At 36.4% G+C, this 15,578-nt stretch overlaps 1 protein-coding gene across 9 annotated transcripts in view; it reads left to right on the top strand.

Annotated features, from left to right (window-relative positions):
- The window catches only part of CEP128 (centrosomal protein 128), a 667,241-nt gene that overhangs the window by 79,832 nt on the left and 571,831 nt on the right, over nucleotides 1-15,578 (top strand). For all 9 annotated transcript variants that reach the window (XR_013160385.1, XM_077123220.1, XM_077123226.1 and 6 more), the window contains exon 8: nucleotides 5,332-5,404. Coding sequence is in view for 8 of the 9 variants with exons in the window: in XM_077123220.1 (XP_076979335.1) it covers nucleotides 5,332-5,404 (73 nt within the window). In the remaining variant the exon portion in view is untranslated. The remainder of the gene's footprint in view (nucleotides 1-5,331; nucleotides 5,405-15,578) is intronic.

The following is a 15,578-nucleotide window of genomic DNA, read 5'->3' as shown; positions in this document are numbered from 1 at the left end:
TTATTAATAAATCTAATTAATTAATCGAGGAAGATTAATTCCTTGATTTTTGTTCTTTCTTCTTTTTTGATATAGACATTTAGGGCAATAAATTTCCGTTTTAGCACTGCATTTGCTGCATCCCATAGGTTTTGATATGTTGTATTTTCATTTGCCTCAAGATATTTACTGATTTCTCTTGTAATTTCTTCCATGAACCACTGGTTATTTATGAGTGTTGTTGTTGATCCTCCATATATTTGTGAATTTTCTGGCACTCTGCCTATTATTAATTTCCAATTTCATTCCTTTATGATCTGAGAAAGTGTTTTTTATGGTTTTAATCTTTTTAAATTTATTGAGACTTGCTTTGTGACCCAGTATATGGTCTGTCCTTGAGAATGATCCAGGAGCACTTGAGAAAAAGGGGTATCCTGCTGTTTTGCAGTGTAATGATCTATAAATGTCTGTTAAGTCTAACTCATTTATTGTATTATTCAAATTCTGTTTCTTTATTGATCCTCTGTCTAGATGTTCTGTCCATTGATGACAGCAGGGAATTGAATTCTCCAACTATTATGGTAGACGTGTCTATTTCTCTTTTCAGTGTTTGCCTCATGTGTTTTGGAGCATTCTGTCTCAGGGCATAAGTATTTATGATTGTTATCTCTTCTTGCTGAATTGTTCCTTTTATTAATATGTAGTGTCCTCCTTTGTCTCTTTTAACTGTTTTACTTTTGAAGTCTAATTTGTTAGATCTGCTCTTTTCTGATTGTTATTTGCATGAAATATCTTTTCCCAGCCTTTCACTTTCAACCTATGTTTATCCTTGGGTCTAAGATGCATTTCTTGTAGACAGCATATAAATGGGTCCTGTTTTTTAATCCATTCTGCCGGTCTATGTCTTTCGATTGGGGAGTTTAATCCATTAACATTTAGTGTTATTACTGTATGAGCAGTACTTTTCTTCTACCATTTTGCCTTTTGGATTTTATATGTCATATCTAATTTTTCTACTTTTTACCTTTAGTGATAGTCTTCATATCTACATTCTTCTCCACACTTTTCACTCCTGTTTTTCCCTTTCTGTCTTTAGTGCTCCCTTTAGTATTTCTTGCAGAGCCATCTCTTGGTCAGAAATTCTCTCAGTGACTTTTTGTCTGAAAATATTTTAATTTCACCCTCATTTTTGATGGACAGTTTTGCTGGATATAGAATTCTTGGTTGGCAGGTTTTCCTCTTTTTTTTTTTTTTTACATGGGCAGGCACCGGGAATCGAACCCAGGTCCTCGGGCTTGGCAGGCAAGCGTTCTTACCTGCTGAGCCACCGTGGCCCACCCCGGTTTTCCTCTTTTAATAGCTTTAAATACATCATCCTACTGTCTTGTCGCTTCCATGGTTTCTGCTGAGAAATCTACACATAGTCTTATTGGGCTTCCCTTGTATGTGGTGGATTGCTTTTCTCTTGCTACTTTCAATATTCTCTTTCTGTTTGACCTCTGACATTTTGATTAGTAAACATCTTGGAGTATGTCTATTTGGATCTATTCTATTTGGGGTATGCTACACTTCTTGGATCTGTAATTTTAAGTCTTTCATAAGAGTTGGGAAATTTTTGATGATAATTTCCTCCGTTAGTTTTTCTCCTCCTTTTCCTCTCTTCTCCTTCTGGGCCACTCACAACATGTATATTCATGTGCTTCGTGTTGTCATTCAGTTCCCTGAGTCCCTGCTCATATTTTTCCATTCTTTTCCCTATTTTCTTTTGCTTGTCAAATTTCAGATGTCCTGTCCTCCAGGTCACTAATCCTATCTTTTGCCTTTTGGAATTTAACAATGTAGGTTTCCATTGTTTTTTTCATCTCTTTCACTGTGCCTTTCATTCCCATAAGTTCTGTTATTTGTTTTTTCAGGCTTTCGAGTTCTTCTTTTTTGTTCATTCCTTTCCTTCTTTATATCCTTCCTCAATCTACTGATTCGATTTTTGATGATGTTTTCCATGTCTGTTCGAACATTCTGAATTAGTTGTTTCAACTCCTGTATGTCATTTGAATTGTTGATTTGTTCCTTTCACTGTGCCATTTCTTCAATTTTCCTAGTATGATTTGTTATTTTTTGCTGGCACCTAGGCACTTAATTACCTTAATCAGTTTATTCTGGAGATTGTTTTCACTTTTTTTTTTCTGTAGGTTTTCTTGTTGTATGACTTTGTTGTCTATCTGTTTTTTGACATTCATTTCTGCTTATTCTAGTCCTGTAGCTTAGGTTTTGTTTAATAGATCAGAGTTTTTCAGTTCTTGTTTTTTTGTTTATTGCCCTGCCTGTATGATGCCTTTCCCCCACCCCTTAGAAGAGTCTACTTAGGTATTATAGACCCCCGTCAGATTTTCCCAGACCAAACTATTCTCCTCTCAGGAGAAAAAAGTGTCACGTGTGTCAGTTTTCCGTGTGGATAAGACCCAGCAGGTTGAAAGACTTTCCTATGAAGTCTCTGGACTTTGCATTTTTCTTATCCTGCCCAGTATGTGGTGCTTTTCTGCCTGCAGGTCCCACCAGCATAAGGTTATGCAGTACCTTTAGGTCCAGCAGACTCTCCATGCTAGGGGCATGGTGGAGACAGAGGAGAGGTTGTTGGCTGGCTTTAATCGCTTCACTTTTTCAGACTCTGGGGTCTGAATTCCTTAAGCGAAGGATTCCACCTGAGCTGGACCCCACACCTCTCCTGGGGAAGGCACCGACTCCAGACAAGCTCTCAAACAAGTTCAATTCTGCCTAAGCCTGGGGCAGTGGAGCCCGAAGAAGCCTTGCAGCTGTATCCAAAGAGTAATCAATCTGTAGAAACACAGATACAAAAGAGAAAACAAAAAATTCTTTTCAGAGTAGGACCCCGTTCCTTGGGTTTGCCAATCAAGAGTTTCAGTTGGTACATTACTCTGTGTATTTCCAGGTGCTATGTGCCCCCTCCTTTCCTGCAAGGCTCAGACCTTTCTAGAGCCAAAAAAACTTCTGTTTTTTTTTTCTTTCTTTTTCTGTCAGCCCTGCCCCCTCTGTGAGGGGCAAAAACCAGTGTCCTCTGCTTTTACTCGAGATTCAGCTAAGCTGGGGGTCTATTTTTAGTAGTCAGAATTTGTTAATTAATTCCACAATTGGAGTTTTGTTGCGCTCAGCCCCTGCTGCTAGTAAAGTCTCTTTCCTTTTCCTTCTGGGAAGCAATCTGTGGGGGAGGGGTGCCGGCCACCACGGCTTGGGGAACTCACGGTTCTGGGGGGCTTGCAGCCAGTCCACTTGGTCCAGACTGGGTCCGCTGTGTGTCCGTTCACTGACGTGGCCCCAGCAGTTGTTCTTTACTGTTCCTGGCTATTTACTAGCTTCTCTGAAGGACAAACTAAATCCCAAGATGCTATGCCACCATCTTGGCCCTCTTTTTCACCATTGCTTTTTGTTTCTTTGTATGTTTTGTAATCTTTTGTTGAAAGCTGGACATTTTGATATTTAAATGTTTTTGCTGGAATTCAGACTCTGAAGTATCTTTTCCTTAAGCTTGTACCTACCAGTGTTATGACAGAGTTTTCCTTGAGTGACTAGAGCTAACCAGAAAGAATAAAAAAAAGAGAAGAAAACATCTTTCCAGTCTCTCCAGATTGGCCTGAGAGAGTGCGTTTCTTCAGAGTTTAGCTATATGATGAATTTTGAGGATAGCTCATGGCAAAAATGTAGTGTTTTCTTTTGACCTTTCTGTGCATTTATCTTGTTCCAGGCATGTGTTTGTAGCCCTAGAATACCTCAGTTTACATGGATTCTAATATCCTTCTTTTTTAGGAAACAACATTTCCTCATGGAAATTGCACTGTATGTCCTACATCCAGTAAACCTTTGCCCTAGGCAACTGTGATTTGACTGCTCTACAGTGAGCTGCCCTCTGCTTGCAGGGCAAGTTCTGGAAAGAGGAGCCTGTGATACATGTCCAGGTTCAGTTTTTCAGTCTGCCACCAGACAGATTGGCCCATATGTATGTGATTCCAATATGTGGGGTTCCTCTGCTACCTCCATACCAAAGGAGTGAGGGGTGGAAGATGCACTAGTTAGGGGGGCACACAAGAGCCTAGCTTTATTTTTTTAAATATTTTTATTGACAGATCTTCACACACATACATTCCATACATGGTTTGCCATCAGTGGCTCACAATATCATCACATAGTTGTGAATTCATCATCATGATAATTTTTTAAGACATTTACATCCCTCCAGAAAAAAATAAAAAGAAATAAATGCATGCATACCATACTCCTTACCACTTCCTCTCATTGACCACTGGTATTTCAATCTGCCCAATTTATTTTACCCCCAGTTATTTATTTACTTATTTTTTATTCATCTGTCCATACCCTGGATAAAAGGAGCATCAGACACAAGGTTTTCACAATCACACTGCAGATTGTAAAAGTTATTATTTTTATACAATCATCTTCAAGAATCAAGGCTACTGGAACACAGCTCAACAGTTTTCACTGGCACTTCCCTCCAGCCTCTCCTAAAAAGGCATATCTAGATAATGCATAAGAATAACTTCCAGGATAATTTCTAGACTTTGAAATCTCTCAGCCTCTGAAACTTTATTTTGTCTCATTTCTGTCTTCCCCCTTTTGGTCAAGAAGGCTTTCTCAATTCCTTGATGCTGGGTCCTGGCTCATCCTGGGAGTTCTGTCCCATGTTGCCAGGGAGATTTACAACCCTGAGAGTCATGTCCCAAATAGGGGGGAGGGTAGTGAGTTCACCTGCAGAGTAGGCTTAGAGAGAGAGGTCACATCTGAGTAACAAAAGAGATTCTCTGGGGGTGAGTATAAGGCCTAGTTTTAAGCATGCTCAGCCTATCCTTTGCAGGAATAAGTTTCATAGGTACAAACCCCAAGATTGAGGGCTCAGCCTATTGATTTGGTTTTCTCCACTGCTTGTGAGAATATCAGAAAATTTCCAAATTGGAAAGTTGAATACCTACCATATTTATGTTGCCTTTTTCTTGATTCAGTCCTCACCTGTTACTGCAATCCTTTAGCTATTTTCTGGAGCTTTGGGAAAGGGGTTTCTACCAGTTCTACCAGTTATTAGTTTTCAAAGCTTCTGTTGGGGGATGAAGCCTTGAAGCTTCTCACTCCATCTTCTTGATTGGGGTGTCATCCAATGCGTTTTTAGCAATCTGTGCTTTAACATGCCTTCCAGATGTTTCTGATATTTGCTAAAGTACATAATTTATTCTGTAGAGTATTGTATTATAACATTCATTATGTTGTAAATTTCACTAATTGTATATGTTTTCACACATATCTAAATTTAAATTATTTTTCTTTGTCTAGTTCTGATGCTGAAACAAAAAAGGCTTTGGAAGAATTGAATGAAAAACTTAATGAAGCTCAGAGACCAGAATTGGTGAGAACTCTTCATTTATGACAAGTTTTATTTAATATATAGGTGGCAGAGAAGATGGTTGAGCTGGTCATTATCGGTGAAATTTACTCAACAGTGAATTTTAATAGATTTTAACCTTTGGGGTGGTGTTTGATACTTATGTAAAACTATATACCTGTATCACTTAGCACATGTCTATGAAATAATTTTAGATATTAAAGTTTGAAATATCCCAGCAGTAATATATTATAGACTATAAGACCTGGTTTTAAGTAGTATCAATATAATAATTCACCAGTCATACTCATTTGTTAAATCCTGTCTTCTGTATTATACCTCTTCCTTTTCCTTTGATCCTTTTCCCAATCTTTAGGGATATTTGGGCTATGCCCATTCTAATCTTTTCATATTGTAAAGAGATGTCAACAATATGAGATCATAGAATGGAAGTAGTTGATATTCTTGGAGAGGCTGATCCTTCTGGGTTTCAGGACTTATCTGGCCAGGAACCATCTGGAGGTTGTAGGCTTCTGGAAAGTAATCTTAGTGCATGAAATTTTTGAATTATCCCCAAAAGAGCCCTACTATTCTGTAGGGTTAACAGGAATGGTGTTGCTTGGGGTTTGGCAAACTGATAATTAGCCATATCTAGCTGAAGCTTGTGTAAGTATAGCCTCCAGAATAGCTTCTTGACTTTCTATGAACTATCTTAGCCACTGATACCTTATTTTGGTACATTTCTTTTCCTCCTTTTGGTCAGGAAGACATTGTCAATCTTTTAAAATTAGGGAGTGTTAATCCTTCCACTTTGTTCTTCTTTTTTATGATGCTTTTAGCTATTTGGGTTTCTTTCCCTCCCAGATAACTTTGGTAACTAGCTTTTCCAAGTTATCAAAGTAGATTTTTGGAATTTTGATTGTTACTGTGTTGAATCTGTAGATCAATTTGGGTAGAACTGACTTAACTACATTTAACTACATTTAACTTTCCTGTCCAGGAGCAGGGAATGTCTTTACACCTATTTAGATCTTTTTTTATTTCTTTTAGCAATGTTATATAGTTTTCTGTGTACAAGTCCTTTACATCCCTAGTTAAGTTCATTCCTAGGTACTTGATTCCTTTAGTTGCTTCCTTTAACACACACTTAATTGCTTGTGTATAGAAACATTACTGATTTTTGCCCACCTTGTTGAATTTGTTTATTAGCTCAAGGTAACTTTGTTGTAGATTTGTCAGGATTTTTCAAGTATTGTATCATGTCATCTGTAAATAATGAAAGTTTTACTTTTCCTTTCCAATTTGGGTGCTTTTGATTTCTTTTTCCTACCTGATTGCTCTGCCTAGAATGCCTATTACAATGTTAAATAATGGTAATGACAGAGGACATCCTTGTCTTGTTCCCGATTTTAAAGTTGTAAGCATTTAGGGCAATAAATTTCCGTTTTAGCACAGCCTTTGCCGCATCCCATAGGTTCTATGTTGTATTCTCATTTCCTGTATCTCCAGATAGCTACTAATTTCTCTAGCAGTTTCTTCTTTGACCCACTCATTGTTTAAGAGTGTATTATTTAATCTCCACTTATTCGTGAAAATTCTCATTCTTTGGTGGTTATTGATTTCCAGCTTCATTCCTTTGTGATCAGAGAAAGTGCTTTGAATAATTCCAATATTTTTAAATTTATAAAGACCTGTTTTGTATCCCAGCATATCCTGGAAAATGTTCCATGAGTACTAAAGAAGAATGTATATCCTAGTGTTTGGGGTGTAATGACCTATATGTCTGTTAGGTCTAATTTATTTATCAAATTGTTTAAGTTTTCTATTTCCTTGTTGATCCTGTTTAGTTGTTCTGTCTATATCGGAGAGTGTTGTATTGAAATCTCCTATTGTTATTGTTGAAATGTCTATCACACTCTTCACTTTTGCAATGTCTGTGTCATGTACTTTAGAGCTCCTTAATTGGGAGCATAGACATTTATGATTGTTATTTCTTCTAGGTTAATTGTCCTATTTACTAATATATAGTGTCCTACTTTGTCTCTTATGATGTGTATACATTTAAAGCCTATTTTGTCTGTTATTAGTATAGCTACTCCTGCTTTCTTTTGGTTACAGCTTGTGTGGAGCATCTTTTTCCATCCTTTCACTTCCAGTTATTTGTAAATTTGTTTCTAGAAGAGTCTCTTGTAAAGAGCATATAGCTGGATTATATTTCTTAATCCACTCTGCTAATCTGTATCTTTAAATTGATAAATTTAGTCCATTAACATTCAAAGCTATTACTGTGCAGGAATTTCTTAAATCCACCATCTTATCTTTTAATATATATATATATTTATTTTTTCATGCTCAGGCTCTGGGAATTGAACCCGGGTGTCCGGCATGGCAGGTGATATCCTTTGCATTTTATTTGTCAGCTCTATATATTCTTTTCCCTCTTTGCCTTTATATCCTTTAAGTTGCCCTTTAAGCTACTGGTATTCTTAATTTTGTATCCTCTTCCAGACCTCCCTCTCCTGTCTTTTTTTTTTTTTTCAGTCAGCAAAACTCCCTTTAGTATTTCTAATAGGGCCAGTCTCTTGTTACAAATTCTCTCAGCCTTTGTTTGTCTGTGAAAATTTTAATCTCTCCCTCAATTTTCTTTTTAATTTTTGTTAATAAAATCAATCAACATACAATATGAACATTCTTTTTTTGTTCATCACATAGTTGTATATTCATCATCATGATCATTTCTTAGAACACTTGTATCAATCCAGAAAAAGAAACAAAAAGAAAACAGAAAAAAAATTCATACATACCATACCCCTGACCCCCCCCTTTCATTGATCACTAGCATTTCTATCTACTAAATTTATTTTAACATTTGTACCCCTATTATTTATTCATTTTTAATCCATATATTTTACTCATCTGTCCATAGGTAGATAAAAGAAGCATCAGACACAAGGTTTTCACAATCACAAGTCACATTGCGAAAGCTGTATCATTATACAGTTGTCTTCAAGAAACATGGCCACTGGAACACAGCTTCACATTTTCAGGCAATTCCCTCCAGCCTCTCTGTTATACCTTAACTAAAAAGGTGGTATCTCTTTAATGCATAAGAATAACCTGCAGGAAAACCTCTTGACTTTATTTGGAATCTCTCAGCCATTGACACTTTATCTTGTCTCATTTCTCTCTTCCCCCTTTTGGTTGAGAAGGTTTTCTCAATCTGTTGGTGCTAAGTCCCAACTCATTCTAGGATTTCTGTCCCATGTTGCCAGGAAGGGCCACAACCCTGGGAGTCATGTCCCACATAGAGAGGTCTCCTTCAGTTTTGAAGGACAGTTTGTCTCGGTATAGAATTCTTGGCTGAAAGTCTTTCTCTTTTTGGATCTTAAATCTATCATGCCACTGCCTTATTGCCTCCATAGTGCCAGTTGAGAGGTCCGAACTCAGTCTTACTTGGTTTCCCTTGTACATAGTAGATCGTTTTTCTCTTGCTGCTTTCAGGATTTTCTGCTTCTCTTCAACATTTGGCAGACTGATTACTATGTGTCTTGGGGAAGGCCTATTTGGATTTATTCTATTTGGAGTTCGTTGGGCTTCTTTAATTTGCATATTTATGTTTTTTGTAAGGGTTGGGAAGTTTTCCCCCATTATGTCTTCCTAGCCCTTTACTCTTCTCCTTCTGGAACACCGGTGATTCTTATATTTGTGCACTTTTTTTGTGTGTGGATGGGCACTGGGAATTGAACCCAGGTCTCCAGCATGGCAGGCAAGAACTCTGTCTGCTTAGCCACCGTGGCCCACCCTGTGCGCTTTGTTTTGTCCATCATCTCCCTGAGATTCAGTTCAGATTTTTCCATCTTTTTATGTCATTTGCTTATTTGTGTGTTTGAAATCAGTTGTCCTGTCTTCTAGTTTGCTTATCCTTTCTTCTGCTTCTTTAAATCTACTTTTGTGTGTCTCTAGTGTATTTTTTATTTGGTCTCAAGCATTTTTAATATCTGCGATATATGCAATTGTTCTATTTTTTCTTTCAGAATCCTCTTTATGCTCTTCTAGTGTCTTCTTTGTCTCCTTTATTTCATTAGCCATCCACTGATTTTATTTAATAAAGTTATATGAATATCTTTGATTCGTTGTTCCAAAGTCTGTCCCCTCCAGTGTTTTAATTTGGTCATTAGACTGGGCTATATCTGTCTGCATTTTCATATGGTTAATGATCTTCTGTTGTCTTCGTGGCGTATAAATATCTTCATAGGGTTACTTTGGAAGTTGATTTCCTTCAACAGTCTAAAGCTTTGTGTTTATGAGATAGGTATAAAGCAGGATGTGGGGCATGGGGAGGGGCACAACAGTGCAGTGATGGATTATGGCTAGGTATATTCATGGGTCATTGGTACTTATGAGTGTGGGGTGCACGTCATGGGGTTGTGGAGGTGTGGGGCGGGGGCTATGGGGATGAGGTGCTGCTCAGTCAGGCCTTGGAGCGCAGGAGCAGGGTGTGGTATGGGGGACACTGGGGTAGGACATGGCGGGAGGTGAATGAGAGGGCTGTGTGGATGTGCTGTGGCCGGTACATGGGTAGGAGGATGTGGATGGGTACGTGGAACATGTGGGTCATTGGTGTCAGGATGTGGGGATAGTACACAGAAGTTGGGCTACAGGGAGGATAGGGCAGGGTGTATCTTTGTGTAAGGGGAAGGGTTCAGGGTGTTCAGATGTGGATGTGTGAGTATGTAGGGATGAGACAAAGGTCTCAGAGGTTGCAGGATGTCTGTCAAGGGTGAATGATATTGGGTGGGTAATGTTGGGTCCAGGGTGGGGCCCTGGTATGGGTGCACAGATATAAGGGGCTGGGGCCATGCTGTTTGTTGAAATTTTTAGAAAGTTGGGATGCTTTGAGGTCTGGGTTTGAAAATACTACGTTGCATAGCGCACATTACATTTGTTAAGTTTCACCTTTCACCGTGTAACTAGAGTTGGCATTTCATTTTATTTCTTTACCATGCAAATAAAAGTAGTGAGTATTATCTTCCTATGTTCTAGAATTTTACTGTGGGCCTTAAGTGTAACCTTATAGCAGAAGAAGCTGTGATATGATTGTACAACTAGGTACCACATCTCACTGGTACTCAACTCACTGATGTTTACATCTTCCTTTTTAACCCAAATTTTCAGTGTGCCCAGCTCACCAAGACAAAGTTTTTTGTAATGTCTAAGCTGTGAAAATTGTATATAACCTAAATGTGTGTTCCACTGAATTGTGCATCTGCCATTTCCTCACATCAGGTTGTGAAGTTTCGGCTTGTTTTGCACTTTCTATAATTACAATTTTCCTTCAAATTAAAGTTGCCTCATAACTGCACAGAGGACGTCACAAAGATTGGTGTATGTACTCCTGATTTAGAAAAATCAGTTAATGCAAAAATTATTGTTGCAAAAATATTGTTGAATTTTAGAAGGTCTTCTGAAAGCCACATGATGTTTGCTTCCAATGTGTGCAAGGACTTAATATAGATTTTGTGACTCACTTATTCCAATTGAAGTCAACATTTACATTTTATAACTGCTTGACATATTGTGTTGTATTTGTGAATTCATGATATCATGCTGTCAGAGAAGATGCAATTTTGTTATTTGAGTGTTAATCTTCTCAGAGGCTGCAGCTGTTTCCCCCCTCCAAATTTAAGTTTAAAATAAAATTAACAAAGTGATGCATATTCTCGGTGGAAAGCTTTTTGAATATTGCACAAATATATAAAGTCAAAATTGATAACTCCCTTTTCTCCTACCAATTTTACATTTCACTGGTAACCACATGTATTGGGTATTATTCTGAGGCTCCAGTTGTTTATCATGCATTGTTCTGAGCAGCTAAAATATATCTTGAAAGTTTTTGGAACACATTTTTCTTTGAAAGGTAGAAAGTATTGGGTACTATCACACATGCCAGGATTTTATTTGCTAATCCTTTGTGAATGATTTTTTTTTTCAAATTGCTCTTTGGAAGGAAATAGTATATACTGCATGATGTTGTGGAAATTTTTTTTAGCACCTAATTGTAGTAGTAAACAATCAATATTACATGGGAATCACACCACAGGGAAAATTTTAATTTATTAGTTGTCTCGATTTTACCCAGTTGAATGTGATAAGAATACATATAAAGTTTGATTATTTATGGAGGAAAAAGTCTATTTTAATTTTTGTTTTCTATAAATTGGTCAGTATTTAAGTTAAAAATGTAAAAATTGATCTAGCTGTTTTTGTCAACACTACATTTAGGATAACGATGGTTTTTGCATAAATTATAACATCAGGATATATAATAAATACTTATTTAAATGGGTTTTAAACCAGTAGGTATTATTAAAGAGCTGAGGAATCAACTTACTGGAAAAGCCAGAATACAATCCCATAAACAGAATGCTTTTGCTTTTCTTTAACTCCTTTTCATTAAATACTAACTTTAAAGTTATTTTCATTTTTTCTTGTTATTTTGATCTCTGTGGAATAGTTGGAAAATTTGTGGCTGGAGTGGGGAACAGTTTTTTCTTCATTTCTTGGGTTAGGGTTGACTGGAAAACAGGTAAAATCATTGTATTTATTATCTATTACTGTGTAACAAATTTTCCTAAATTTACCGACTTAAAACAATTTAACCTGGCGGTTTCTGTGGTCCACTAATCCATGTGCAGTTTGGGTCCTCTGTTTCTGTGTCTCACAGGCTGCAGTCATGTCCAGGTTTGGATGGATCTGCTTCCTAGTTCACTCACATGGTTGTTGGTGGGATTCAGTTCCTCATGGGCCATTGGAATGAGGCACTAAGTCCTCATCAACCTTGACCAGAGGCCACTTTCATTTCTTTGCTTCGTGATTATGACATGGCAACTTGCCTCCTCAGAGCAAACAGGCAAGCAAGAGAAGAGAGAGGGAGTCAGTACGCTAAGAAGGTGGAACTTAGATTTTTGTAAACTAGTCATAGAGGAACATTGCATCACTTTTGCACAGTCTTCTTTCCTGAAATATAGAAGTCAATCAACACATTTAATTTAGTTGGATAAATTTTAACTATTAGTTCCATGCCAGATTTCGATAGATAGTAATCTCTTTAAAGGCAGGGTCAATGGACACAGCATGTTTATTAATCCCTTCCTTGCAAAGTAACTGACACAAATTAGCATACATTATGAGTGAATGTATGAAAATGTGCCTAGGCATTGTGAGATACTGTTGTAAATGGAGACCTGTTGAAGGTCCATTCTTCTCATTAAATAGTTGTTTTGACTCTGATCAATAACTTACTTCCTCATTCTTTTTAGAAAAAAGAGGTTTGAATAAAATTCCAAGATTCTTGCTTCTAAATGCATATTTTATTTTTTAAAGTAATTTATACCTTTTGATTCAACAATTCCACTATTATGATTTTATTCTGAGTGCACAAAAATGATTTGATGCAGGAGTGTTTTTCAAAAGATAGTATAGTAAAAAATAATTATCTCAACTCTCTATCACTAAGGAGTTACTTTAATCAATTATAGAGAACTATTATTTGTTAAGAATGATGATTCAGATCTATTTCTTGTCATGGAAAATTGTCCATAATATATGAACTGAAAAAAATTGCAAATACTCTGTGTGATATCCAATTTTTGCTAAAAAAAAAAAAAAGAAATGAAACACATGTGTTTCTCTATTCAAGCACATATGCATAGAAAAAAATTTTGGGAAGTATACCACCAAATGATATTATCTGATTATTTTGTATTTTTACATTTTATTATTCTGTATCTATTTTTTAAACTTTTTTTATTAATTAAAAAAATTAACAAACAAAATATTTAGAAATCATTCCATTCTACATATATAATCAGTAATTCTTAATATCATCACATAGTTGCATATTCATCATTTCTTAGTACATTTGCATCGATTTAGAAAAATAAATAAAAAGACAACAGAAAAAAATAAAATGATAATAGAGAAAAAAAAACTATACATACCATACCCCTTACCCCTCACTTTCATTTACCACTATTTCAAACTGAATTTATTTTAACATTTGTTCCCCCTATTATTTATTTTTATTCCATATGTTCTACTCTTCTGTTGATATAGCTAAAAGGAGCATCAAACATAAGGTTTTCACATTCACAGAGTCTCATTGTGAAAGCTATATCATTGTTCAATCATCATCAAGAAACATGGCTACTGGAACACAGCACTACATTTTCAGGCAATTCCCTCCAGCCTCTCCACTACATCTTGAACAACAAGGTGATATCTACTTAATGCGTAAGAATAACCTCCAGGATAACCTCTCGACTCTGTTTGGAATCTCTCAGCCATTGACACTTTGTCTCATTTTACTCTTCCCCCTTTTGGTCGAGAAGGTTCTCTCAGTCTCTTGATGTTAATTCTCAGCTCATTCTAGGGTTTTTCTCAGTCCTTTGAGGCTGAGTTTCAGCTCATTCCAGGATCTTTGTCCCATGTTGCCAGGAAGGTCCACACCCCTGGGAGTCATGTCCCACACAGAGAGGGGGAGGGTGGTGAGAATGCTCATCATATTGGCTGGAGAGAGAGGCGACATCTGAGCAACAAAAGAGGCTCTCTTGGGGGTGACTCTTAGGCCTAAATTTTAAGTAGACTTGACCTATCTTTTGTGGGGTTAATTTCATGTGAACACACCCCAAGACTGGGGGCTCAGCCTATAGCTTTGGTTGTCCACACTGCTTGTGAGAATATCAAGAATTCAACTTGGGGAAGTTGAATTTCTCCCCACTCTCACCATTCCCCGAAGGGGGCTTGCAAATACTTTTCCAGTCACTGATCAAATCATTCTGGGATTCATCGGGAGATCACTCTGGACAAACCAACAAAATCTCATGTGCTACCTGAGATTCCAAGTACTTATGACATTCAGTCAAACTATCTACATGAGTTATATTAGGAAATGCTCTAGTCAAAATCTAAATTTTGTAACAAATAAACATTTTTTGCTTTAGTCTTACACATAATGTGACATTTTGAAGTATTAGTTATCATCCATTTTCAGCACCCTGCAATGATGACAATCCTTTGTTCTTCCTCATGCAAAAACATTTTTAAAATTTGTACATTGTACATTTCACTATTATTATACACTCTAGGCATTCCTAGATGATACCATCTCGATCTTTAACATCTATCTTTCTTTCTGATTTCATTTATGTCCCCAGCCCTCTTCCCTCTATCATTCTCACATGCGGCTTCATTCAGTGTTTTAACATAATTATATTACAGTTAGGTAGTATTGTGCTGTCCATTTCTGAGTTTTTGTATCCAGTCCTGTTGCACAGTCCGTATCCCTTCAGCTCCAATTACCCACTATCTTTCCCTATTTCTATCTCCTGATGGTCTCTGTTACCAATGACATATTCCAAGTTTATTCACTAATGTCGGTTCATATCATCTGTATCTATTTTTTGATGTGCTGCTTTACTTTTTGTATTCAGAGTGAAAAATATATTTCCATTTCTTAAAACATTGTTGATTAATGTTTTTTTTAATGTTCAGTATTTTGTTTTCTATTACAGCAGGTACATTATTTCAGATACAATAGTAAATTGATTATTCATATATTAAGATTGATTATTAGGATGAATAGGACCTTGATGCTGAAGGATTTTTAGAATTTTTAGTAAAGCACTGTGACTGTCATAGTCAATCAATATCTTTTAGTGTTTTCTGAGTACTATAATTGAATATCAAGACTTAGTGAATATAAACAGCTAAATTTTAAATGGACTGCTTTTGTTCAGCATTTATTAACTAATTAAACATATTTATCAGTGCCTTTTCTTAAAAAAGTGACTTTATTGAAGTATCAGTTACCATAAAATTATTTAAATGTGAAATTGAATGATTTTTAGTAAATTTTGAATTGTGCATTACCATAATTCAGTGTTAGAACATCTCTTTTACTCCAATAATATCCTTATTGTCTAAGATCCTTCTTGATTCTACATCAAAGATGGAATTGGTGGCAAAATATTCTTATGATGGCGCTGTATTTATTGTGTCTTGATGCAAAATATCTTCTGTGGGCTGTATCTTGCACTATATGTATGCATTCTCTGTACATTTTATTTAGAAGGCTACATAATGATACACATAGAATGTATTTGAATCTACACACTTGAATTGAATCTTATTACTCTTT

The sequence above is a fragment of the Tamandua tetradactyla genome, chromosome 12 (genome assembly GCF_023851605.1).
Source record: "Tamandua tetradactyla isolate mTamTet1 chromosome 12, mTamTet1.pri, whole genome shotgun sequence".
NCBI classification, from domain to species: domain Eukaryota; kingdom Metazoa; phylum Chordata; class Mammalia; order Pilosa; family Myrmecophagidae; genus Tamandua; species Tamandua tetradactyla.
This window is presented reverse-complemented; position numbering and strand designations above follow the sequence as displayed.